The 26,685-nt window shown below is 48.9% G+C and overlaps 1 protein-coding gene across 1 annotated transcript in view; it reads right to left on the bottom strand.

The window, feature by feature from the left end:
* Positions 1–26,685, bottom strand: part of SETD1B (SET domain containing 1B, histone lysine methyltransferase) — a 993,120-nt gene that overhangs the window by 444,087 nt on the left and 522,348 nt on the right. The window contains exon 10 of the mRNA XM_069619589.1: positions 22,359–22,612. Within this exon, the coding sequence (XP_069475690.1) occupies positions 22,359–22,612 (254 nt within the window). The remainder of the gene's footprint in view (positions 1–22,358; positions 22,613–26,685) is intronic.

Genomic DNA, 26,685 nt, shown 5'->3' with positions numbered 1-26,685 from the left:
GGGCTGTTCTACTACCCCAGACTGCAGCAACCTGTGTATACAGCAGTGATTCTTGTTTGTGAAATGGGAACAATGAAACAAACAAAATAGGCACAAAACAGAGTTTTGTTGCTTCACAGAACAAGTCTTAGCGGGTTCCCAACATGTCCCTGCATACAGCGTTCATTCAAAGGCCTCCGTTTACATCACAAGTTATGGAGTACTTATCCAAGCTTCCATGGGCGTGCTGATGGTAGCAGAGTGACTTGGGAGGCGGCGGTCTCCGCGTTCTGGACTTCAGAGTGAGTGAGCACCCTCTTGCCCTAGTGAGCGCTTCAAACCAAAAGCATGTGCTTCGAGCTCTGTTCCCTACCCATGTGGTGAAGAGGAACAATAATCAACAATCGGCATAGGTGGAGCTCAAAGACCCATAAAGACGCACGTGATCCACGTTGCCGTCAGGCATCCTGGAACTGCAGTTCCCAACGTGTTCCGGGACCACAGAGTGACACACCTCCAAGGTTTGTTGGAGAAACTCTGGTGGCTCCAGACACAAAGACGGTCTGTGCCGCGCTGCCCCACAGACCCTCACAATTCACCCTCTTTCTGCTCATTGATGGTTCCTCGTGCGATCTAGACCTCTTACTAGAGGTGGATCGCTGGGTAGACCTACCCTGCCTCAGCGGAGTCAAACGGACCCACCAGCATGCCACCAGTCATCGATGACGGTCCAGCAGGGTTTTATTGGAGATGGACTGGCAAATCTCACACTCTTCGATGACGTGGTGTGGATGGAGGCAGTATAGACACTTCTCGTGGAGGTCTTCCACAAAGATATTCTTTAGGCCACATGGAGTGCAGGCCTTAAAAATGCTTTCCCTCCTGGCCTCAGACATTTTGGTAGGCCCAAATGTTGAGTATTTCGAAGATGGGGCTACCGTGGGCGGGACAGCCGCTGATGGGCTGAATACCTTGACTGGTCATCTTCGGATCGCCAAGCTTGATCTGATGTCGAAAACTCAAATTTATATTCTTTCATCAATACGTTTTATTTGAATGTAGAGAAAGATAAAATGAGGACTCAACACGAAAACGTGCAGTAAAAATCTGAAAATGGGGTTGAGCTAAGTGAGCCTTTCCAATTGGCTGTGGGAAGTATGAACCAAAAGGACTACAATAGAGCACTAAAGTGATGGAGTTTTTCAGTTTAGAAATAAACTGCTCTTTTGTTACCGAGGATTCCCAGATTAAGAACCAGTGGTCGAAGTGTATGAAAAGAAGTAGTGGAACTATGTTCCTGTTGGCCTGCCCCCCCCCACAAACCCCATTACTAGGCCCCCTCCTACCTGCAAACCAAACCCCCAAACAAATGCACCTGCGCTTTAAGGACATTTTCAGTGAACTGCACTGAAGCGGAATGGTTTCTTTTGAAAACAAAAGTATGGGAACAGTAAACGTTAGTAAAAAAAAAAAAATAGTAGAGGGAGACCGCTCTGCCAACTCCAGTTGGGCCTACAAAGCTCGTTTCTCCCCCTGATGGAGGATAGGCCGCCGAGTGCCCGGAGCCCCTCAGAGACGTGGCAGAGAATACCAGAATAGAGCCCCCTGCACCCCTACGAGCCACCTGCGGTCCTGGGAGAGGAGGTCCGACCGAGGCACGGGAAGACCAGGGTACTGGACCTGCTATCATGCTCCAGCAGAGGGAGGGGACGAGGCGCACCCGCCGTGGCGGGGGAAGAAAGGAACAGAACCGACGGATCTCCTCTGGGTCGTTGCAGCACCTGGTGTGCATCGCCCAGGGAGGGATCATAGAAGTGGAGTCTTCCACATGAACAAGACACCGACTGAGGCGAAACAGCACAGTAGCATCGAAGAAGGACCGGAGTCCGATACCCGCCTTTCGGCCCCGGCAGAGAAGAAGAGCAGTGCGTGCCCACCGGGCGCTAGGGAAAGAGGGCGCAGCCCGAATCAGCCCCTCTGACACGGGTGCACCGCTTGAAGTGAGTCCCTCGCCCCCATCAGCCCACGAACACCAGGGGCGAGGATACGGCAGGGCAGGCATCAAGGTCGGGGACCCACCCGCACCACAGACCCTCCTTACAAGGATCCGGTGTGGGGCTGACCCGGCATCATCCAAGCCATGGATCGGGGGGACTGGAGCCAGCGGCCGCAGCGGGTCACCAGCCTGGACGGTGGACTGTGGTCGAGGAGCATCGGGACACTGTTGGAGACCGGATAGAGGGACTACCCTCACTTTTGACAGCGGACCTCCACAAGCAGCGTGAGCCCCAGGAGGAACCCCCCCAGCAATACGCCACGAGGTGAGGAGCAGGACAGAGGAGGAGCGGGAGCCCAGCAGGGAACGTACGTGGTCCGGGCCCTCACTCCTACAAGCGGAGACGTGCTCGGGGAGGCGCTGGAGAGGCAGAAGAGGGCCTCCCCCCCCCCCTAGTGGAAAGGGAACCCGGGCCTGTTGGGTGAAAAAAAAAAAAAAAAAATCACACCATCCATGCAACAGACCCAGACATAGCAGGAGAGGGGCACGCACCCCGGAGGCACCGCAGGGGAACGCCCACACCAGGCCCAACCTCGAAGTGTACCATATAAGCTTGCCAAAGCCCAAAGGCCCCCAGAAACAACAGAGGGTGAAGACCAGGCCTCCGACCCCCAAGAGCACCAACTCACAAAACAAAGAGAAGGCTCAGGGCCAACACTACAGTTCGAGACAAAATATTCCCCACATCACGCCCGCAGGTGTCTGCAGGCATAGGGCTCCAACCAAAAAAAGTTCACAGGCCCACTCAGCAACCCAGAGACAGCAGGTGAGGGACACAGTGCTGGCACAGAGAGACAACTGGACAGCGCAAAAGGGCCATAGCATACCCCACCTCAGAACCTGGAGCCTGGACCCCGGCATGGGCTTGCCAGTCATGCATAAGGTTAAGTACCCCCCCGGCAGGTACCACACAGAGGGAGAACACATGAGTTGACAAGGGGACCACCAAAGACGGAAGTACTCGCCTTCCCCGGAACTCGGTCGGAACGGGGCAAACTAGGGGGCCCCACGGACTCTGACACCAAACCACACGCAGCACAGAGGGGGAGCCCCCTCCCGGAGAAGCCCTAGCCACAAATCACCATGCAAATTGGAGGGACCCTCTGCAGGTGTTGAGAATGCACAAGAGGGGGAATAAGCACCAGAGTCAGCCTCCCACTCAAGGCATTCCTTAGCGTGACACAAGGAGACGAGATCCTGAAAGGAGAGCCCCCCAGCAGGTTGGACAGCTGGTGGGCAGTGACCCCCCCGGCTCTCAAAGGGAGTCATATACACAGAGGGAGACCGACGCCAGAAGCCAGGTCGGATCATTCAAAACCCGTCAATATATAAGGTACATGAGAGCAGGGCCCCTACATCGGGTGACACCATAACCCGAGAGACATAAAGCAATATTCGTGCATCCCACCTGAGCACCGCACTGGAGGAGGCATAAGGCCAGTCCACCAAGAACAAGAGGGCCCACACAGGGATTCTGTCTCTGCAACAATTCAGGAGGCCTCCGGACGGGCTCCGAAGGACACCCCCTCCAACCCCCCGCAAGGTGGCATCAGGGGAAGACAACCCCACCCCAGCTCTCACCAAAGAGGATCTCAAAGACATATTTCAGGAGATCAGAGCTATTAGAACGGACATACAAGCCTCCATTTGTGATTTAAAGGCAGGGTTGATCAAATCGAGGACAAAATGGAAGGGCTTGAACACAACCAGTTGCAAATGGACTTTTTCGATATGAAATATGAAGCACGCCTGACCGATTAGGAACTCGGAGAAGAGGAGATGCTTTTGAAGGTAGGTGATTTGGAAAATAGGGAGAGACGCAACAACTTGAGAATCCTTGGAGTGTGAACAAAAAGGCAAATCGGTGGCAGAAGTCGGACGGAAAGTGAGGGGCTTGATCAACAAGCTGTTAGCACTTGAGGGGGGCAAAGAAGTGCAGCTGGAGTGAGAGCAGAGACGAAGAGGCGGAGGCAGGGGTCCGAGGTCCATAGTGGTTCGCTTCCTTAGGTATAGGGAGAAAATGGAGATCCTTGACAAAGCAAAGTGCCTGGGGAGCTTCATCTACGATGGAGACACAATCAAAATAATCCAGGATCTTTCCGCCTTGACATTGGCCTGCCACAGGGAGTGTCACCCCCTCAATCAATGGCTTTACAACAAGGACATCGGGTACCGCTGGTCCCATCCCTTTGCGTTAACATTCGAGCTTGGAGAAGTGGACTACAGAGTGACTGGGGTAAAGAGGCCCTCCAAGTACTGCAGGTTATTAAAAGAGAGGAGAACAGGGACATGATGGAGACGGAGGCAACACCCAGAGACCAGCAGTGGAAGCCCCTGGGTCCACGGACCACAAAAAAGAAGATACAAGGTCGTAGGAAGTTTAAGACGTTAAACACCCCTCCCAGTGAGGAAAAGGGAGCAGAAAATTGATGAACAGGGGTCCCCCAACCTATGAATGGGGGGGAACCAAAAATGCATTACTCCTATCAGTGGGAGGTGAGGTGCGATGGGAACCAACATAGGAGTGATGGTCTCAACTTCAGCGGCACACCTTAGGCTGGGCGTCTCCAAACATGTAAAGTTCAAGATGGGGATGTGGGGGGAGAGGATAAAGGGAAAAACACAGGACTTGATACACAGAGAGATTAATCTGAAGTACCAAAGGGGGCCTCAGTGTTAAGCGACCCCAAAGGGTCTTGGAGGGACATGCCGGTTCTGAATGGCACCCCCTAACACGGTAGGCCGGGTAGAGGTCCTCAAGATGGGCTCCCTAATGTGAAGGGTCTCAACTCCCCCACTAAACGCTCTCTACTGGGGAGGGAGCTGAAAAATGGCAACCTTGATGCACTCCTGGTGCAGGAGACCCGCACTGTCCTGGGGGAAGAAAGACGAATGCCAGGGGCCCACATTGGGCAGACATTTTGGGCCTCTGGGCCAGCTAAAAAGGCGTGAGTTAGTATTATTTTGAGCCGGATGCTCAGGCTCACAGATCCAGTTGCCTCGGGTCGGACGGACGGACAGACGGGAGGGCACTAGTGGTTTCGGGGTCTCTAGACAACACAAAAATAACCCATTCCTCAGTTTACAGCCCCAACACAGGCTAAATGCAGTTCCTGATGGAAGCCATGAGTGAGATTATGGATAGAGCAGAAAAACTCCTCATTATAGGGGGGGGCTGCAATTGGGGGCGGACAGGGCAATGGACCATAGTGGTGGGCATACCCCAGTGGGCAGTAGAGGGGGGGGGACTGCAAGTAACGGTTTTGCTGACCACATGTGGAACCAGGGGCTTGTAGATGTCTGGAGGGACACTAACTCAACAGAGGAGGGTTACACTTTTTATTCCCCGGTCCACGGCTCCAGAACAAGGATCGATTATTTCTTTCTAGAACAGAGACATCAGTAGGGTGAAGTCTTGCGTACATGTCCCAATCAGCTGGTCCGACCACGACATAGTGGAGTTTAGGGTGACCCTCAGGCCTGAAACCAAGAGAGTTGCTTTGGCGTTTTAACAACCTTCTCCTTAAGGACTACGAAATGAGGAAGGACATTGAGGAATTCTTACAAATTAATGACATGGGGGATGTGGAAAGGGGAATGGTTTGGGACGCTGCAAAGGCAACCTGGAGGGGCCTACTAATTAGGGAAGGAGCCGAAAAGAAAGGATCAGATCCCTGCTGGCTGGAAATCTTAGGACAGAAATCCGTCTTTTAGAAAGGGCAGAGGGCAAACAGGCAGGTCAGAGGGAGGAAGACCTCAGCGTGGTCAGAGGTAAGCGTCAGGAACTGAAAGATATAGAGAGGGTCCTTGCCAGCCTTCAGTACCTGAAGCAAAAGTACTACGAGAAGGGGGATAAGGCAGACGCTAAGCTGACCGCTAAACGCTGAGGCCAGAGAGTGGAAAGGTGGGTGGCTGCGATTCAGGGAGATGGCAAGCAGAAACTCACTGATGCGGGCGAGGTTGCGGGGGTTTTTGCAGCGTTCTACGGAAGACTATGGGAAGGAGGGAACCCTGGACAAGGCCCAGCTGGGGAAATACCAGGCAGATGTCTCACTCCCAAAACTCAGGGAGGGGGGAGAGTCGGTTCCTAGACAGCCCAATTACACAGGAGGAAGTCCTCAGCGCAATATAAGGTCTTAAAGTGGGGAAGGCACCTAGTGAAGATGGATACACGGCGGGGTTCTACAAGACATTTGTCGGACCCCTCGCACAACACCTAGCTGTTTTATTTACTGGCATGATGGTCACATGGAGGGCCCCCCAGTCATTCGGGAGGGCGCTGATCTCTGTCATCCCCAAGGAGGGCAAACACCCCACAGATTGTAAATCATAGCTGCCAATTTCCCTGCTCAACGTGGATGCAAAATTGTTCACGAGGGTACTGGCCACAAGAATGGAGGGCCTTATGCCTAAACTTATTCATTCTAACCAGGTGGGGTTCATCAGAGGGAGACAGGGGGCAGATACCCTTTGCAAGACCCTTCACCTTATCAGGACAGCAGCTGGGGAGGGGAGTAACCCAGTACTAGTGGCCATTGACGCAGAGAAGGCCTTTGATCGGGTGGACTGGGACTTCCTCAACGGGGTACTTAGGAAATTTGGTTTTGGGAAAGGGTTCCAGCGGGGCGTCCAGGCTCTATACGAGAGCCCTTCAGCCAGAGTCGCAGTCAACTGGCGTCTATCCAGATCCTTCCCACTAAAGAGGGGCAGAAGGCAGGGGTGCCCATTGTCACCCCTGCTCTTCGCCCTGACCATGGAAATCCTGGCTGAATACCTGAGGTGAGACCCATGGGCTGAGGGCATTGCGGTGGGGAACAGGGAATTCAAGCTTGGTCTCTATGCTGATGACGTCATTCTCCATCTGAAGCATCCCACTAAATCCATCCCGGCAGCCCTGGAGGTGGTTGGAGCATTTGGAAGGTACTCTGAGTTCAAGGTAAACACAAGCAAGTCAGTGGTCTTCCCAGACGCAGCCAGGAACGTAGAGGAGCTGGTGCCCCTGGTATTGTAGACCCAATTAGAGGGGTTGAAATATCTGGGGATAACAGTTCGCCCAGACCAGGACCTGGGCCAGGCCAACCACCCACCTCTCTGAGAAAATATACACAGAGATGGTGACATGGGGAAGGGACAGTTGTCATGGATAGGGCATTTAAATGCAATAAAGATGAACCTCCTCCCAAGGGTTTTATACCTTTTCAAATGCTCCCAATTAGTGCACCGTTAAAACACCTGAAAGAAGCCAGGAGACGCATCATACGATTCATTTGGCAGGGTCGGAAAACCAGGGTGGTTTATGACACAATCATTTTGCCCGAGGACAAGTGGGGGGGTGGGACTACCGGATTTGATGGATTACTATAGGGCGGCACAACTCAGAACATTGGTCCCATATCTAACGGAAGACCCGGACAAACAGTGGGTCTTTTTAGAGAACCAGCAGCCGAGTCCGGCAACGGTAAGGGAGTGGCTCTGGGTCCTGAAGAACCGTCTCCCGAAAAGCATTAGGGAACACCCGATCCTCGCAGTATACTGGGAAGTCATGACTATGGGGAACGGTGACTCTAGGATCACAACATGGCCCTCTCAGATGAGTCACATCTGGGCACCACCAGTTAGAGATGAGAAACCATAGGTTGAACGTTACCAGTCGTGGTTCGAGGTGGGACAAGAGAGGGTGGGCCAATTGGTTCAAAATTGGTAATTCCTAGGCATCCAAAAGCTTGAGGCGGCCCTGGGAATAGGGAACTTGTCAGTCGTCCTATATCTGAGACTCAAGGGGGTATTTATGTCCGACAAGTGGAAGGAGCACATCCAGAGGGAACTTACACCAGTGGAAAAGGTTCTCGATGGCTACACAGATACGCAAGGGCTTATCTCGCACCTCTATGAGGCATTGCTGGAACCCAAGGTGGGGGCCACCGGGGCACTCAGTTCAGGCTGGGAAAGGGTCCTGGGCACTGAACTAGGGACTAGCCTTTAGCTGCAAATGTGCAGGCAAGCCTTCAGGACTTCCATCTCATGTCAGTATACGTTGCATGTAATAAAATTACTCCACTGATGGCAAAATTACTCCCCTGTCCGTTTATCCAATATGTTCCTGGTAGTGGACCCCCACTGCTGGCATGGATGTGGGTCCAGGGCGGATTATTGGCACATGTGGTGGGACTGCCCAAGGGTTCAGATCTTCTGGTCAGAGTTCCTAGGTTCAATCAGATATTCAGGGGAAGGAACATACACGCTTCACCCCCTGCTTGTATTGTTTGCGCTGGAAAGACGCACGGAAACCTGGGGGGCGCCTTCATCCTTGGTCCACTTCCTCCTGCTGGCGGCACGGGCTGGCAGAGCCAGACACTGGAAAAGGGAACACCTCCTGACGGTGCAGGAATGGTCAGCCACGGCCAAAGACATATTTAATGGAAGGGATTTCCGCTGTGCTCCACAGGAGTATCACCCAGGTGGAAACAGAATAGCTACAATTTCACAATGTGTTCCTATAGAGGGAGGTGGGACAAGTACAAGGGGAATGGACCTGCCTGGCCGGTATATGTGAGGTGTGAGAGAGAAGCACCATAATGACAATCATGACATATATGTGGCGCAGTCATGGCCCTCCGGACCCGAGACTGTTTATTGAGTGTATGCCTCAAATACTGGTATCTAAAATGCATCATCACCTGTATCAGGGGGAGGGGAGTGGGTGGGGTAAGCTGGGGATGTATTAAGACATGTTGTCTACTTTCTGTTTTGAGAGGGTACTTCCCTCGATTACTTGTTTTGAAACATTGTATGTTCCCGCAAACATTTTATAAAAAGTAAAAAATAAATAAATAGCAGGGAGCACTGGTCCCAACCGCTCCCATCCACTTTGACCTCTGCTAAAAACGAGCATGTGAATCTGTGAATGATCCAATAATGGAGAAGATTACACTAATAGAGGTAGAGGAGTGAGAGAGGCCTCTGGGAACACTTGGGCCGATGGAACCGGAAGCTGTTAATATTGAAAATCACAGGCCTAGAGCACTAGTTAAAAACACAATCAGTACAATGGGCATCAGTGGAGAGAGAGATGTAGGACTGGTAAGAAGGAAGCCTGGAACAGGCGCGTGGGTACAGGATGCAGGGGGGGGGGGGGTTGGGGCTTCAGAAGGGGAATCTACTACCTAGTCTGCAAAGGTGATTCCAGAAGCTTCAGCAACACCAGATCAACCCAATAAATAGTCTCTAGTACTGGGGTAGAAGCAACTTCCATAAAGGAGGAGGCTGACCCTTCTTGAACTCCTGTCTGGACTTGTTTTATCTTTTCTTCAGAGACAGCAAATTGGAAACCATGGAGTCAGGTCCACAATGACATATGACTGGCATAACCAAACACTCATTGGTAGCCCAGTGCTCATCTGCAGCCATGCTCAGGGAGGAAGCAGCACTGGACACAGTATGCCAGGGATCGTGTAGGCCTCAACAGCATCTGGAATGGAGGGGCTGGGTTTTTGAAAGGAGCGCGACTCAGCCACCAAAAGGATGACACTGACAGCACCTAAGCCAAATTGCGGGGCTTCAGACAAATCCTGATCAACTCCAGGGGCAGTTGACCTGTGTAGAGCAGAACCAAGTTATTGGTGGTTCTTTTTGATACTGTAACAGCCCTGTCTCGATGTGAAAGAGGTTCAGGCACAAAGAAAACTGTGTGGAGGTTGAACTGCACACACTGGGTACAGAGGTTATCTGTGGGCTGGAGGGTCTGGCGCGGACAACTGCTAAATGGTCCCCAGCAAGCCCACCAACTGAAGAATAAACTTCTTTCCTTGTACCAATTGCGCTATTACCCACACCTCAGCGTGCACATGCTTAATTATGTCTGCCAGGCCTCCTTTCCAGATAAAATAAACAGTGGACTCTGGCACTGGACCTCTTTTGGCCTGCATATATTGTAGGCGGATCCGGATGGAATGTACTGGGTGCAGATTGCCAAGTAATATGACGAAGGCCCTGTGCGAATCAGCAGCCAAAAAAGGGATATCCAGTGAAATTCTTCCCATGCAAAATTTCACTGGGGCAATATTTACTCACATTTGCACTGACTACAGTTAAGTACTTTCTCAAAACATTCTGGGACTGAAGGTAATGCCAGTGCTAGAATATATGGGGGAAGGCTTTTTAACAGTCACCCTGGCAACATTTTCCAGGCAAAGTTTTCACATAGAACCAAAAAAAGAGAACTGGGTGCACCATTTAATCTCTGTGAAACGGCAAGTACCCCTAGTGCTGATGAGGAATTTGCAAAATGTTTAATAAAAAGTGAAAAGCCAATTGAATCACTCATGCTCCAAATAAACACACTCAAAATAATAGATCCCAATTTGTATGTAAAGGGGTCAAAAAGGACCAAACCAAAATGCATGAAGTCTAGAGTAATTCCCAGATCTGACCTCTCGGTGGGCAAACAGGAACTGGCATTTGAGATGTGAGTGACGCTTCTAGAGGGAAGCGTAGATGCCCGGATGTGTAATGGATGGTTTGCATATCAGAATTCTTTTACATTCTATTGATGCCTTAATGCAGCATCTCTCAGATCAGTTTTACAGCCCAGTAGGAGCAGGCCATTCCTAAAGTGTTGGGAAGGAAAGCAAGCAGCAATGTCATTTGGGGGTTCCGAGGGGTAGCACCTGCTACCCCTGGTTCCCCCTCTGCAACTCCTAGACCTGTCCTTGCGGCCCCCTGGGCCACTGGACAAAGAAGCAGCGCCAAGAGCAGATATCTGTGTTGCACTTGAAAAAGGCAGTTGTAAATGCAGCTAAATGCGCCACAGCTATTTTCAATTGGAATCTGGATTTTGTTAGATGGAGAAATAACAGGGATGTAGAAAAAACATGAATCCGCCATCATTAACAGGTTGGCATTCCATTAGTGAAGAATGCCTGAATGGTTGGGTTCAGAGGTAGGGCTGTCTCTGCTGCTCATACCCAGTACTTTAGCAACAGGAAGGGTATGAAGGCTAAGTCTAGCTATCTGGGAAAGGGTAGGAGCAGCCTGCAGTACTCAAGTGACAGCACAGCATGAACACAAATCTCATCAGTATTTCTTGTTGTCTGCTTTGCACATCCACTGTGCCCCAGTGGCTTCTTCCACCAATCCTGCCTGGGTACTGTGTGTCTTGACTCAGATCTGCCAGACCTGCATCACAGGCACATTGTACATAGACGCAAGGTGAAATAATGTACATGAAGGTGCCCTCTGCCTTTGAAGTAAACAATCTGGTTGCTCCCTCAAGCAAAAAACATATCTGGAAGGATAGGTCAGGGGCAACGCACTTGCGTTGGGAACAAGAGGATGCAGTGCAACATGGGTTCAGTTCCTGTTCCAGTGCTTAGAAGATGGAGGAGGCTGGCATTAAGCAACATATAAAGGACCAAAGAAAATAATAACATTGGTCTTTTCTAGGGGTGATGTCATGGAGCTGCTTACATTTTAAAATAAAAAAACCTGCAATTACTGTGACCTGCAACACATCCTTCCCCTCCATCTCCCGCTAACAAAAAAAACAGCGGGTTTCTTACCGAATAAGCAAAACAGAAGGGTAATGGTGCGAATGTTTCAAATTATTCATATCTACTGGCGGCGCTCTGGGTTTGAGGTGTGTGCTTGAGGCTGCATGTTATGGAGGCTGGTACTGGAGACTTTAAATGATTTATTAGTGACTTGCAGATGTTGGGAGAGAGTGTTTGAGACGTAAAGTGTTGTGAGAGAGTTGAAATGCATTGAATGCAGGTATAAGATGTTTGATGAGGTTAATTGAGACTCACACTGTTGTGGTGTTGAAAGGCGGGTACTGGACACTCAAGTTGCTAGTTTGCTTTAGGTTGATGGTGTTGGAGAACGCTGGAGACTTAAGTTGCTGGTGGGTGGCACTGTGAAAACATGAAGTTGTTGTAGCTAGGCATTGGAGGTGTAAGGTGTTTGAGGGTGGGAGTGGGTGCCAGATATTTAAAGAAGTTGACAGAGGGCCCTTAGTGACTCGCAGTGGATGTTGGGGTGCCCACGGTGAAAATGGTTGGGGGATATTCAGGCTCTGGGTGACTGGCAGGAGTGGGTTGCTGTGTAATGGTTCAAAGTGCACTATTGACAGGAAAACCCTGTGTGTATTGTCCCAAGTTTAAAAACATGAAGTGGTACAGCCTCCGATTGTCTTCTGGTTGGACTTGTGTTGGTCAGTTGCTGTTTTCAGTCTGTGGCCAGACACTTGGCGGGTACTTTATGTCAGCGCTTTGGGGTTCAGGCCTCTACGAGATGCTCTGTCTGTTTACAGTTTAGCCCGAGTGATGCACAATAGTCCAGGTTGTTGTGTTGGATGTCTGCTTACATTCACAGTAATTTAGTAATATGTGCCTATACACACTGATAACGCTACATTTGGCGATCCATTCTTGCATGAAATGTATATCATATTACAGTGCTAGCGTAACCATATTTTTCTTAAGTGTACTGAAGAACAATGCTATGTGATGCCACTTTCTGTTTTGTCAAGGGGTGAAAGGTCGTGTGCAATCACTTCCTGTGATAACACTTGGGCGCGGGGTCAAATTACATCACTTTCTGTGATGTCATCAGAGGTTAAGGGTTGTGTCGAGTCACTTCAGCTATCCCTTGCATTTAGGTGAAATGACATCCCTGAAAGCAAGCCTTCATTGAAACATCAGTAACAAGAATCCCAACAATTAGATGATTGGTTCATCCTGTGAAACAACAGTATATATATATGTATATATATATATATATGGGATACATTACTCACCGTAATCGTATTTCTGATGCTTGTATCTGCTTAGATTCACATGCTGTGCATAGGCCGACATCTAGTGGAAGCTGCGGAGTATTACAGTTTGTTTTTCGAAACTCGAAAATGGGCGTCGACACAGGCGTGCCAGTAATACTATCCCTAGTGTGACGTCCACTGTACCCAAGATCCCTCACGCGTCTGGGATCCTCAGATTGTATTTTTTCTGACATGAGGAAGCATGAGGAGTAGCGTGAGTACAGATAATCCAAGCAGATAGACAGAAAGGTAAGACTACAAGTAATCATGCGCCTTCTCTCGGAGGGGAGGAAGGGTGGGTCGCATGTGAATCTAAGCAGATACAAGCATCAGAAATACGATTACGGTGAGTAATGTATCCCTTCTGAGGCTTGTGGAATCTGCTTAGATCACATGCTGTGCATAGATTAGCGAGCAGTACCCGAAGAAGGAGGTGGGATGTGAGAAGGGTCATGAGCAAACAGGTGTCTTAGAACCGCTTGTCCCACTTGTGTATCTGTCTTGGAATGAGTGTCAATGCAGTAATGCTGAGTAAAAGTGTGAATAGAGCTCCAAGTAGCTGCTTTGCAAATGGTGTCGAGGGGAACATTTGCAATGAATGCCAGAGTGGCACCAATGCCTCTAGTAGAATGGGCCCTTGGCGTAAAAGGCAGAGTTTTTCCAGAAAGAGAGTAACACAGCTGTATACAGTTGATAATCCACTTCGAGATTGCGCCTTTAGAGACGCGATCCCCCTCTCTGCCTGTAGCTACGGAGACAAACAGTTGATCTGTTTTTCTTAGCGGTCTGGTTTTATTTACATAGTAGAGGACCGCCCTACGCACATCAAGGGTGTGTAGTTTCACCTCAGCCGAGCTTTGCGGGTTCTGGAAGAAAGCCGGAAGCTCGATGGACTGGTTTACATGGAATTTAGATATAAATTTAGGTGAAAACCTAGGGTGTGTGCGTAAAACCAGTTTGTCTTTGTGGATAATAAAGAAAGGATTCTGCACTGACAGAGCCTGAATTTCACTGACCCTTCTTATGGAGGTAATGGCTACTAAGAAGGCCGTTTTATAAGTCAGGTGTTTGAGACTACTTTTATGCATGGGTTCGAAAGGGGGGCCCATGAGTTTAGCTAGCACCACATTGAGGTCCCATCCTGGCGGTGGGTTCGAAATAGGAGGGTGAAGTCTCTTTACTCCTTCCATGAAGGCTTTAACTACTGGTACTTTCCACCACGATACTTTGTTATGGGATGTGGTGTAAGCCGAGAGGGCTGCCAGGTGTACTTTCAGAGAGTTAAAAACCAAACCTGCGTCCAGCAGGTGGAGCATGTATGTTACCACGTTGGAATGAGTGCAAACAACTGGGTTGATTTGTTTATTCTGGCACCAAATAACGAATCTCTTCCACTTGTCAAAGTAACAGTGCCTTGTGTTTGGTTTCCTGGATTCTTTTAGGATGTCCATACACCTCTGTGGTAAATTGAGATGCCCAAACTCTATGACCTCAGGAGCCATGCTGGCAGGTTCATTGAGATGGGTTCCTGGTGCACTGTTTGACCTTGTTGCTGGGACAGTAGGTTGTACCAGGCTGGGAGTTTGATGGGCTCGCACAGCGCCATCCTGCGTAGGTGTGGAAACCATGGTTGTCTCGCCCACATGGGAGCAACTAGGATGAGCGTCATCGATTCCTTGTTCATCTTGTACACCACCTTCCTGATGAGAGGAGTTGGTGGAAAAGCGTACGCAAACATCCCTGACCAGTTCATCCACAGGGCGTTCCCTTGGGAGTCTGGCTGGGGGAACCTGGATGCAAATCCTGGGCATTGTTTGTTTTCGCTTGTGGCGAATAGGTCTATAGTGGGGAAACCCCACTGAGAGAAGAGATCTTCTACGATCTCTCTGTGAAGGACCCATTCGTGTTCTTCTGGGAGGGAGTCTCTGCTTAGGGCATCTGCTAGGGAATTGAGCTCCCCTGGAACATGTTGTGCTGATAGGAAGATGTTCCGTCTGAGTGCCCATATCCAGATTTTCTGGGCAAGCTTGGACAGATTTGGCGAACGAGTCCCTCCTTGTTTGTTCAGATAGAACATGGCTGTCGTGCTGTCCGTCCGGATCTGCACTGACAAGTTTAGTAGATGGGGCTCGAACGCCCGAAGCGCTCGGAATACTGCCAGAAGCTCTAGCAGGTTGATGTGGTTCTTGGCTACTGAGTGAGACCAGAGACCCTGAGCTGTGTGGTGGAGATGGTGAGCTCCCCACCCAGTCAGGCAAGCATCTGTAGTTACCACTGCTTGTACTTCGGGATCGTAAAAGGGTTTTCCCCTTGCGTGATTCTCTTTTGTCCACCAGTGTAAGCTCTGTACGAGTGTTGGCGAAACGACCACTAGATCGTCCCACTGACCACTTGCCTGAGACCACTGTTTCGCCAACCATTCCTGCATGGGACGCATGCGCAGACGCGCGTGGGGGACCAGGTAAATGCATGACGCCATCATGCCCAGTAACCGCATTGCTTTGCGTACCGTTATTTGTTGACCTGACTGATAATGTGGAATTTGCAGTAGTATATTCCGAATTCTCTCTTCCGAGGGGAAGGTCAACCCTTTCTGAGTATCTAGGATTGCTCCTAGGAACTGTTTTGAGGTGCTTGGCACCAGACTTGACTTCTTCTCGTTGATAGAGAAGCCTAATTCGTGGAGGAGGTCGATAGTCCTCTGAATGTTTGACCTGCAAATTCTTGGGGTTTCCCCCGTTATGAGCCAGTCGTCCAGATAAGGGTACACTGGGATTGTCTCCCTGCGTAGGTGTGCAGCTGCCACCGCCAGTACCTTGGTGAATACCCTTGGTGCTGAAGCTATCCCGAAGGGCAGTACCTTGAATTGGTAGTGGCGACTGTCCACTTTGAAGCGCAAGTATTTTTTGTGCGCTGGGAGCATGGAAATATGAAAATAAGCATCTTTCATATCCAAGGTTGCCATGTAGTCCCCCTTTTTTAGGAGGGGGATTACCTCTTGTAGCGTGGTCATACGGAATTTTTGGGGCTTGACATACTTGTTGGCAGGCCGTAGGTCCAATATTGGGCGCATTGTCAAATCTTTCTTTGGCACAAGGAAGTAAGTTGAATAGATACCCTTGTTTACCTGGTGTCCTGGGACGAGTTCTATCGCGTCCTTTTCTAGCAGAATGGCGATCTCCTCGAGAAGGATCTTTTGATTTTCTAAGGAGTGTATTCTTTGTCGTGGAGGGTGGTTCCGGGGACGCTGCAGTAATTCTATACAATATCCTGTGGACACTGTTGACAGCACCCATCTGTCTGAGGTGATCCCTTCCCAAGCCTGGGTGAAGTTGGAAATGCGTCCCCCTACTGGGGTTGCGTGAGAAGGGACCCTGAACTGAGCGTCACTGCTTTGGCGGAGGCGTGCCACCTCCCTTGTTGGGGCTGCCTCTGCCTCTTCCACGACCTCTCTTGTTACCCTTGCTGTAACTTTGGGTAGACTGCTGGTTGTTGTTCCATTGTGTACCCTGTCCTTGGGCATAGTTGCCTCTTTGTGAATTTTGGCCGCGTGGGCGACGAAAATTACTGTTCCCCCTCTGGTTCGGGGGTTTGTTGGTAAGCTGGCCAAGGGATTTGAGAGTCTCGTACTCGTCCTTGGCATTCTTAAGTGCGTCTTCGACCGCTTTCCCAAACAATAGATCTGGTTCCACCGGCTTGTCTATTAATGAAGCCTGTGTTTCTGTTTTGAACCCCGACTGCCGTAACCACGCATGTCTCTTGATAAGAGTACCTTCTGCTATCAATCTTCCTGCGTTGTCTGCAGCGTCGAAAGTTGCTTTTAAAATGCAACCAGACACGGCTCGCCCTTCTGCCGAGATCCGAGCCAACTGGCCCTTTAACGGTTCAGGAGCAGAGGCTATGAGCGCCGCGACCTCTTCCCATTGATGGCAGTTGTAACTTGCCAACAGGGTGGTGGAGTTTGCAATCCTTGCTTGGTAGGCGGACGTTGAGGCTACCTTCCTGCCAAACCCGTACAGTCTTTTGCTCTCCTTGTCGGGAGGAGCTTCTGACGACGATAAGGGTGTCCCAGCCCTCTTCCGAGTGTTGGTAACCACTAGGGAGTCTGGTTTAAGATGACCTCTTATATAAAGAGGGTCAGACTGGGCTGCCCGAAAAAGTTTTTCGACTCTGGGGTTGACGGCTCTGGTGAGGTTAGGATTCACCAGGGATGGATCTATTCTACGTTGGATGGATTTAAGGATAGGGATGGTCTGAGCGACCGGCCTCCTCTCTCCCACCAACTCTTCTGCGAAGTCCCTTTCCTCCTGTACACCGTGGGTGTCGATGTGAAAATGTTCTGCTGCGCGAGCAAGAACTTCATTAAGGAGGGGTTGGTTATCAACTGGCGAGTCGGTAACTGGGGCTTCGCTCTCTACCGGGGAATCTACTCTGTAAATTTCCTGCTCATCTTCTACCTCCTCCAGGTCCTCATCCTCCGCATAGTATTCAGACCCGGTTCGTTCCTCCATAATCGTAAACTCTTGGTCCCCTTCAGGGAAAGGTTTTCCTTGGTATCTGGGGTGTGGAGTAGAGTATGGAGTAGAGTAAGGCTGCACCTCGAAGGGGTCAGGTCTTTCGACCCGGGCCTTTTTACTTAGGGGGATAGGATCAGAGGAGCCTGAGGGTGTGGCCCCTTGAGGGTCATACGAAAGGAAATGTTCAGGGTTTTTGTCATAAAAATCAGCTAAGGAAGACATCCTTGACATGACCCTGTCTATGTCCTCACTGGACCATTCTTTGGAACAGGGTATGACTTTAGTAGGCAACTTAGAGGACTTATCAAGGGTACCCTTGCTTGATGTTGATGTCCCAGTAGATTTATGTTTATCTGTCTGCTTGGGGTGGAAGGATGGTCTTACAGGAGTGGAAGGCTGAGCTTTCCGCTGTTTCCCTCCCTCCCCGTGCGTGGAAAAATGTTTTCCCTGCCCCTTGGAGGCCCCAGAGACTTTCGACGCCTGGCGCCGAGGGTCGGGAGAGGTATCTTGTTTTGAGCGTGGGGCCTCGCTGGTGTTAACTGCGCTCTCGGTCTCTTGGAGCGCGGCCTGGGGGTGGAAGTCGTCTTCGTCTTCCGACGATCGAACTTCCGTTAATCTAGGGAGCGAGGCACTCTTGGCAAGAGTGGATGATTGCCTTGCGTCATGAGGCGATCTCGATCGAGAGCGCCCAGAGGACACCGAGTCGGACCGTTCTATCCGTGCCTCTTTCCGAGAAGTCGACGTCGTCGAGGTTCGGTTGGACTTGGTGTGCTTAGTGTGTGTAGGGTGTGTAGCGCTTGCGTCGCCGGGGGTCTTCCCCATAGCCGCCCTGCCGGACAACCTTCCGAGGTCGGGGACCTGCGCTCGGCAGTCTTTCGACGCCGTAATGCCCTCGCCGTCCGAAAGTACGGCGTCGCTGCCATCGCTGAAGGCGCCCTCCGCTGCCATGGCTGCCTGCCTGGCGTGGTGGGCCCAACGCTTTGTCGAACGGTCCTTAAGTGTTTTAGGTTTAAACCTACTACACGCTCTGCAGTTCGCTTCGGGGTGGTCCCTCGGCAAGCAGAGATTGCACGTGGCGTGCCTGTCGACCCAAGGGTATTTGCGGTTGCACTTGGGGCAGAATTGGAAAGGGGTACCCTCCATACGCACCTTGAGGCAGCGGGCTGGTAAGTGTAGGAAATATATAAGGTGTACCTATATACCAAGAGTGAAGAGTATGTACCACCCCCCACTCTCCCTACTTGCAGGGCCGAGGCCAGCGGCCTACTAGGCCCGGGCCGAGGCTAGCGGCCCAGATCCGTCGTGCAGCAGCCGACGGTCGATGTCTTCTCCAGCCGTCGTCGAGTGTAGATGGTCGACGTTGGGGTGGGGAAGGATGTCAATAAATAATTGTAAATTGCAATAATTAGCAAAAGTATGGCTAAGGCCAGGGGACTCCGCAAGATGCTTCCGACCAGTATGGCGGAAAAAAACAATCTGAGGATCCCAGACGCGTGAGGGATCTTGGGTACAGTGGACGTCACACTAGGGATAGTATTACTGGCACGCCTGTGTCGACGCCCATTTTCGAGTTTCGAAAAACAAACTGTAATACTCCGCAGCTTCCACTAGATGTCGGCCTATGCACAGCATGTGATCTAAGCAGATTCCACAAGCCTCAGAAATATATATATATATATATATATATACACACACACACAGACACACACACGTTATATAAAAGCATGTTGACTTATGATATGCACATGTTGCGTTGTGACATCAACAGAAGAATTTGGCTGGTTAACGTTTACTAAGTGTTAAGTGGAAACGATTGGTAAACATTTTCATGTGCCTACATTTCTTTGATCTACTGTGATAAACTAAGAGTACATTCTTCTTCATTTTTAACATGGTGGCAATAAACCCAGAAGGAAACCAAGTAAAGAAACCATTTACTAAAAAACTGGATTTGAAATGCAGTAAGACTTCTTCCCCAATGACCAATTGGACTCTCACAATCAACATTCTTAGGCTTCATACTGCTACTGTCTCACACACTCCAGTGACAAGGCCAGCGCTTCGGCCCTGTCAAGGGGTTGTGGGGAGGGAGCCCCGATGCCAGCAGGCCACCTCCCAGCGCCTCCTTACCTTTGATGGCAGCGCCGCAGCAGCAGAATACGCCAGCAAAGCAGCCAAGGGACGCTGCTACAGACCACCCAGTCCACAAAACAACGCAGCCACAGAGCGTGGCAATGTTGTACACAGCACCAGGGGGTGACCCAACAAGCACAACACTGGCATATATAGAGAGGAATGAAACATGCAGGGTGAACGAGGTAAGAGTGAATTAAGGTTGAGAATTGATGAGTTATGTGAAGCTTATAGATTTGTACTGTAATGAAAGCACTAGCACTTTAATAGTGATTAAATGCTGAAGACCGTTTTTGATATCAGTGACAACAATTGTTGTAGTTGTTTATGTAACAACACGACTGTGGTGAAGTATCTGTTTGTTGCGAAAATAAGGATGTTATGGTTGTTGATACATCGTACTTAATGTAATAATATCATGTATACCAATACATTATTTATTTTAAAGTGTTGTACCTGAAAACGATTTTTTTAATGTATGTTGACACTATCTCTCCTGAAACGAACAGACCCTGTAGCATTTGTGTATTTGTAAGGATAACTTTCTGTTGAGGGTTTGCTAAACTGGGTCGTAAAATTGCCCTCTTGTCTTATAGTGTTGTGAAATGTTTTACACGACACAAGGGGATGATGCAACAACAGAAACACTGGCACCAGCTCGGGCAGGGAACCACGCGTTAAGAGCCTCCACCAACCCACCAGGGATTTTTTTTTTATTTTTTTTTATTAATTAAACAAAAGGACTCTGGGAAGAGCCCCCAATCGCCATCATGCACTATGCCACCAGGGAATTTGTATCTATTAAACAAAGACCTATCAAGGCTTTACTCCACTACCCCATCAGGGATTATATTATATTTAAAAGTCCCCATGGAGGCCTTCCATATCCAACGTCTCTGGACCCCATCAGGGTTCATGTTAGAAAGGGTCAGGGTTTACAAGCCCTCTTAAGACCTTCCATGGCTTTCCCCCGTCGCACCTCCCCCCCCCCCCCAGGGGACAGGCAAGTGATTGGATAAGGTAAGTGGCCAATCCTTGGGGTATATAAGTAAATGTGTGTGAATGCTTGAGTATGGGTTAGTTGGTGGAGGACTTCCAAGAAACCAGAGGAGGCAAAAGCGACCGGAATGTGGAAGCTATTGGAGAGGGGGTCTGTGGAGTATTTTTAGTAGGGAGTGTGAGGAAGAGAGGTAGAGTAGGAGTAGCAGGGCGGTAGTCGTGGTGGAGGGGGCAGTAGTTGTGTGAGTAGTAGAGTGTTGTTGGGAGTAAGAGGTGGTAGTTGGTTGAAGTGGAGGGTAGTAAATCTTAGTGAGTGATATAGTAGAGAGGGAGAAGAGGAGGTGAGAGATAGGTAGCAGAGCAGCGGTAGGAACAACAGGGAGAGGGAGAATAGGAGTAGATAATGGTAGAGACAGAATAACAAGGAGAAAGCTGAGAAGCAGGGAAGTAGAGTGGAGTCAAGGAGGGAAGAGATGATAGCAGAGGTAGACCTAGATGGGTAGTTTGAGATAAGAACAGGAGTAAAAAGAAAAGTATGATCAAAAGGGTGGAGGTGAAAATGGCAGAGTGAGAGATCGGAGTGACAGTAGTATAGTGGGAGCTCAGCAGCAATATGCTCGGCTTGGAAGCAAAACAACACAGAGCAACACAGGATCGATCCCCGGGTCTGTGCTTAGAAACCTCTGGGTATTAAGCGTGTTATAAATAACCTATCATATCATATTTAGCTCCTGGTTATAGCCACGGGGAGCCTGGTTAGCTTGAAACCAACAGCTAACACAAGCCACTTTGGACTTCTAGGGCAAGTGGTGCCATACAAACCTAGCTATGTGATATTAACTATGTATGTTTGGAGATGTATATAAAGGACGATGAAGAACAGAACACACTTAAGGGACATTTAGAGCATATTGGATAACATGAAGAGTTTGCATCTTGCGCAAAGTTAGATTTGCTCGGCAGTCTGTACTAGCTGCTAGTTCCCCAGAGGAAGCTCCCGCCTAACTGGTTATGCCGGATACCCAGGAGCTGCTTTTTGCTCCTGGTCAACAAATCCCAATTTCCATCCCTGTGTAGGGAAGACCTACTTGGCCCTAGAAAGAGTGAAGACTAAATGTAGCACCAATCGATAGGACCAACACCCGTTAAGAACGCCTTGATTAGTGAGGAGGGTAATGACGGGGGTAGGTGAGGGAGAGAGAGGGTCGGCCTTAGCGTCAACTTTTCCAAGAACCCGCTCAGCCCCGAGAACTACCAGAGAACCCTTGGCCCAAGCTATTTTCAAAGTCCCAGTAAACACCCTTGGACTCACTACCAGAGTCAGCATGGTTATTTGTGGAGGGCCGCCCTTTCACATGCCACAAACTGAGGCACAGTGAAGAGGTTGGACTCAATCGATTCGGCAACATTTTCTTCACCCCGTATTGCTTTGGTTACCTGCTCTACTCAGAGTAAACTGCTACTCAACTCCCTGCCCCCACCCCTCCTCACCATCCTCCTTATCTACAGGCCTTCAACCACTTTATGTCCCCTTCCCCAGCTATACAGGCTTGCCAATTTATCTGTTGTAGCCCTTATTGTCCGATTTTAAACTCCTTAAAATAATCATTCCCTCACCTCATCCATCCTTTTTTATTGACCCCTTTCCTTCACCCACTCACTGTTTCTCTGCTTTCTGCTTCGGTTACCCTGTAGAGTGTTTCTGATCACAGTGCTCATCCTCCTCTTCAATAAACACATAAGTGTGGCGGTACCCAACATTAAAATGAGTAAAACATATTTTCCTCAAATCTCTAGTAATGTGTTTAGTGCAAATGGCAGTGGCGTGTGGTATAAGTCCCAGTAGCATAACATTTGTTACCTTGCCATACAGTGTTTTAAACGGGTCTTGTTCCTTTTGTCCATCATCCTTTTCAAAAGAAGAGTCTTCGTCCACATTGTTGTCATCCTCCTCTTCCTCCTCCTCTTCTTCTTTACCAGATGTCTCCTCCTCCTCTTCTCCCTCACTATCCAACACAAAGGGTCTTCCTGGCCTCCTTTGGGTGCTCTGAGTCTCTGTATCATTCTTGGAAATTTCAGAAGTAGCATCCGAAATATCCCTCTCTCTTTCAGACTCTGATAATAGACATGAAAAATGTAGAGTAAGACATCTGCAAAAAAGGTCAAATGTGTTTTGTATTATGCCTGCATATTTAAATGTATAGATGCTCTCCTCCGACACACCATGTAATCCAAGCCAAAATAATAGCGCTATGGAAAATTAGGGACCTTGTCATGATTAACCTTGGACATTCACAGCTCTCATACATCCCATACTCCCACAAAACAATCCCTAAACTATATAAACCAGTCTGATACTTATTTGGATTTGTAAAGGGCAAACCCCACACACAACTTATTTGTTGGTGCTTTGCGGCAGAGGATTACAATGCACTAAGGAGCAAACAAAAGAGCATGCATAGTAACTTGCTAGTTTTTTCAAAATGGAGCAAGTGTAACAACGCTGACATGACCATTGAGCAGGAGAATGAGACAGCAGCTCAACAGCACTGGGCAACAGCCTGGTGTAAGAGATTTAAATTTGTGGGGATCTGTGTTGGAGGATAACATTCCAGTAAAATGTGCTCAGAAAAGGAGTGCAACTTCGGAATGCAGGAATTGCTCCAATTGGGAGCATTTGTATTTTGCATTTGTAAAGCGCGCGCGAGCCCGCAGGCAACTGGGCGCTAGTTACATGAGGTACAGTTGATAAACATAAGGTTGGAGTCTGAGCATATGGAGAGAAGTGGGAAATACGCCAGCTCCAGTGATTCATTTGCACCCCCACGTTTATTCTTTGACTTTAGCATGAGATGGAATTACAAATCCAAGTGATTTATTTCATGCACATGAAATCAAATTTGTCAGCCAACACGTGTTTTTGGCGCATGAAGCTTTTCCCAAGCATAAACAGATCGCATTTGTGTGAGGCAGGTATTGAACAGAATGTTAACATATACAAGAACAGATTACCTTTCCCTATAAAAAAAAGTCAGCAGAACAAAACAGGTCAGTCTCGCATGGAGCTTGTTTGAATATTAGTTCTTTATGGGGTATCGAAGACTAATTATTAGTCCCGGCTCGATTTTCTCTTATCAAAACACAAGACTGCATTTTATGAAAAAAGGCCTTTATTATTTTAGAGAAGGGAATGCAGCATAGAGCTAGTATTAGTTGCCATTTATAAACTAGTCGTTTGTGTACCTGACAGAATCATGTGCCAAAACACATGTTTTGCTATGATCGTTTCCATGAAAGGTTAATCAGCACTTTTCTACGTTAAAACTGTTCATCACCATTTTAATTTTTGGTATTTCTAACTCACAGGCAAATGCAAAGTCTCTTGTTCCAGCCTTGAGGAAGTACTAAGCAGGCAAAACACTCGTCTGCATAATAGATCACTTTGCATCTTTGATTCCATCTAATCTCCTAACTTTATTGAAATTGAGAGGAAACACTATTCAAAGTAAATGGCAGATTTCTGTTGTAGTCGAGTGCTGACATGTTTATGATGTCAGAGGGGCTTGGACTACCTTGGAATGTTATGTATGTCAGAGTGAAGTTTAGGCTTGATCTGAATGAGGGTTCCAGGTGAGGCAGTTACACCAGGACCAAGCTAGGGTATGCATGGACAGTGGTTTGTGTCTACCAACGTACTATGTAACTTATCTGTAAGGTGCCATTGCCTAATGTGTATACCTCTTGTGGTGCCGTCCCAAGGACATTAAAGCTCCTTAGCAGCAAGCGTGGCCTCAGCGTTTTCTGTGACTCACGAACCCACGTCACCACATTTGGCAACTAGTTTGGTTTCGTTTCAAGAGGGGCTGCAACAGGGGGAGGAGCCAGGAGGACAGCCACTGTCCCCAAAGGACCCATCCACAGAGCCACTCGGAGGAGGCAAGGCCCATGGTCACACAGCATCCTGGGGAGGGGGCCTGTTTGAGGGTGCGGGCGAGCTAGTTTGTGCTGATGTAAGAGTTGGCCGGTCTGGCCAGGGGTAGCCGTGTTCAGAAGGCCAGGAGGGCTGTTGCCACGGGCTCCTGTAGGGAGAACAGATTTGGGCATTGATGGATGCAAACATGGAAGAGGGGCTTGTGCTGGAAATGAGGGGCAGTGAAGAGCAGACTCACCTTGTGTCTGGTGCATTCAATGTGCCAGTTCGGCGGAGTGGGGAGCAAAACATGCTGGAACTCTGAGATGGACAGCTTGCAGCAGAGAGCTCGGGCACCAAAGTGAGTGCCGCTGAAATGATGAGGCATGCATACGCAATGTCATTCGTGGCGTGTCCGTTTGGAGGAGTCAGCAGTTGCCAAAGGGATCGTGTTCAGGAAGGCGATCCCAGGCAATTGCTTGGATCAGAGTGCTGCTTTACAGCCCAAAGAAGTGTGAGCTGTGGTGGAACTTGGTGGTCAAGGGAGCAAGTATCCTGTAAACGCAGACACGGCAGTGAGGAGGAGGAAGTCCTAAAAAGGGACGCGTTGGAAGGCTCCAGAAATGCAGGAGTGTTGGTCAACACTACAAATCCTGGGTTTGGTCCATTTGCTACTACCCATGTGGTATGTAGTGCCAGCTTGGCAACGTCATGGTCAGGGGGAGGCTGTAGTTATAAAGGATCTACTACTGGTGGAAAGGATACATGCATGCATTTGGAGTACTTTGCTACGTTCCAGGAATCGGAACCAGAGTTATGGAAACTATTTCAAATGGTCAAGGATTTGGAGACCCAGAAGGATTTGGACAACCAGGAAGAGTAGGTTGGGGCATTACGTTAGTATGGCAGGTGTATCACATGTATACAGGCCGGTTTAGTTTTAGGTCTGGGAGGCTTGCAACGGAAACAAACGACACCACACCAAACCAGAATGATAAAAGAACAAAAAACAACTCTCAACCGGTATCGAAGACTGTGAATCGCTCCTCATCAAGATCGGACTCGAAGACCAAGCCAATATAATGTTTCTCCTGATCTACAGACCACCGTCCGACAACTTGAACTTTGCAACAAAGCTAGCAGACTCCATTGCCATTCTATCAACCTATCACAACAACATAATCATGCTGGGATACTTCAACATCTGGTTAAAAAAGAAAACGAAACAGCAAACTCACTCTACACACTTGAGGAAACACTTAACTTCAAGCAAATAGTAAATGGATACACCCCCAATGCCGGACACACCATGGACGCAATCTTTGGCAGAGAAGGACCATGCACATCTGCGCCACCTACACCAATGGTATGAAGCGACCACTACCTGATACCATTGTAGATCAGACTCCAAATCCGCTTACCAGCCAGGAAGGAAATACTACACACCACCAAGAAAAGAAACTGGAATAGCCTACACCTGGAGTCCTTAACAAATCTGCCAGAATTAACCCAACCTAACACCACAGAGCAACTGAAATAAGCCCAGACGTAGCGGAAAACACTCAACACCTGGACACCCTAGTACGCCTGGCACCAACAAAACCATTCAAAGCCACTCCAAAATAACTCGCCACAAAATGGTTCACAGAAGAGCTAAATGAACTAAAAAAAACAAATACTGCAGAATGGAAAAATATGGAGAGAACAGTACAATAGACAAGACAAAATAAAATACCACTTGCCCAACCCAGCAAAGATCTTGGCAAACCATGTATACAAGATCCTACTTAAATACATTGAAAGAAACGAATACTCGACCACTCGCAAGTTGGCTTCAGACCAATGAGAGGAACAGAATCAAAAATCAATATGGGACGACCTGAAAATAAATTCACACAATGGCACCCAATCTGCCCTCAAACTGTTGGACACATCTGTGGCATTCGACACAATTAGCCGCGTAACCCTAATAAAAAGATGGATGGATTGTGGCATACAGGAATCTGCGCTTACCTCATTTGTCACAAATCGAACCGAAAGAACCTACTTAACACCTTTCACCTCAAACATCAAAAACATCTCCTGCAGAGTTCCACAGGGATCCAGCCTCCCCCCCTGCTTTTCAACATCTACATGGCCCCCTGACAAAAAATAATTCAAACCCACGGACTAACCGCCTACAACTATGCAGACGACACAACTGACTGAAGATCAGGAACCAAACAACAGCCTCAACAACCGTCTCACAGACATCTACGACTGGATGACAACATACAAC

Source organism: Ambystoma mexicanum, chromosome 10, assembly GCF_040938575.1.
Source record: "Ambystoma mexicanum isolate Mex_15411 chromosome 10, UKY_AmexF1_1, whole genome shotgun sequence".
NCBI lineage: Eukaryota > Metazoa > Chordata > Amphibia > Caudata > Ambystomatidae > Ambystoma > Ambystoma mexicanum.
This window is presented reverse-complemented; position numbering and strand designations above follow the sequence as displayed.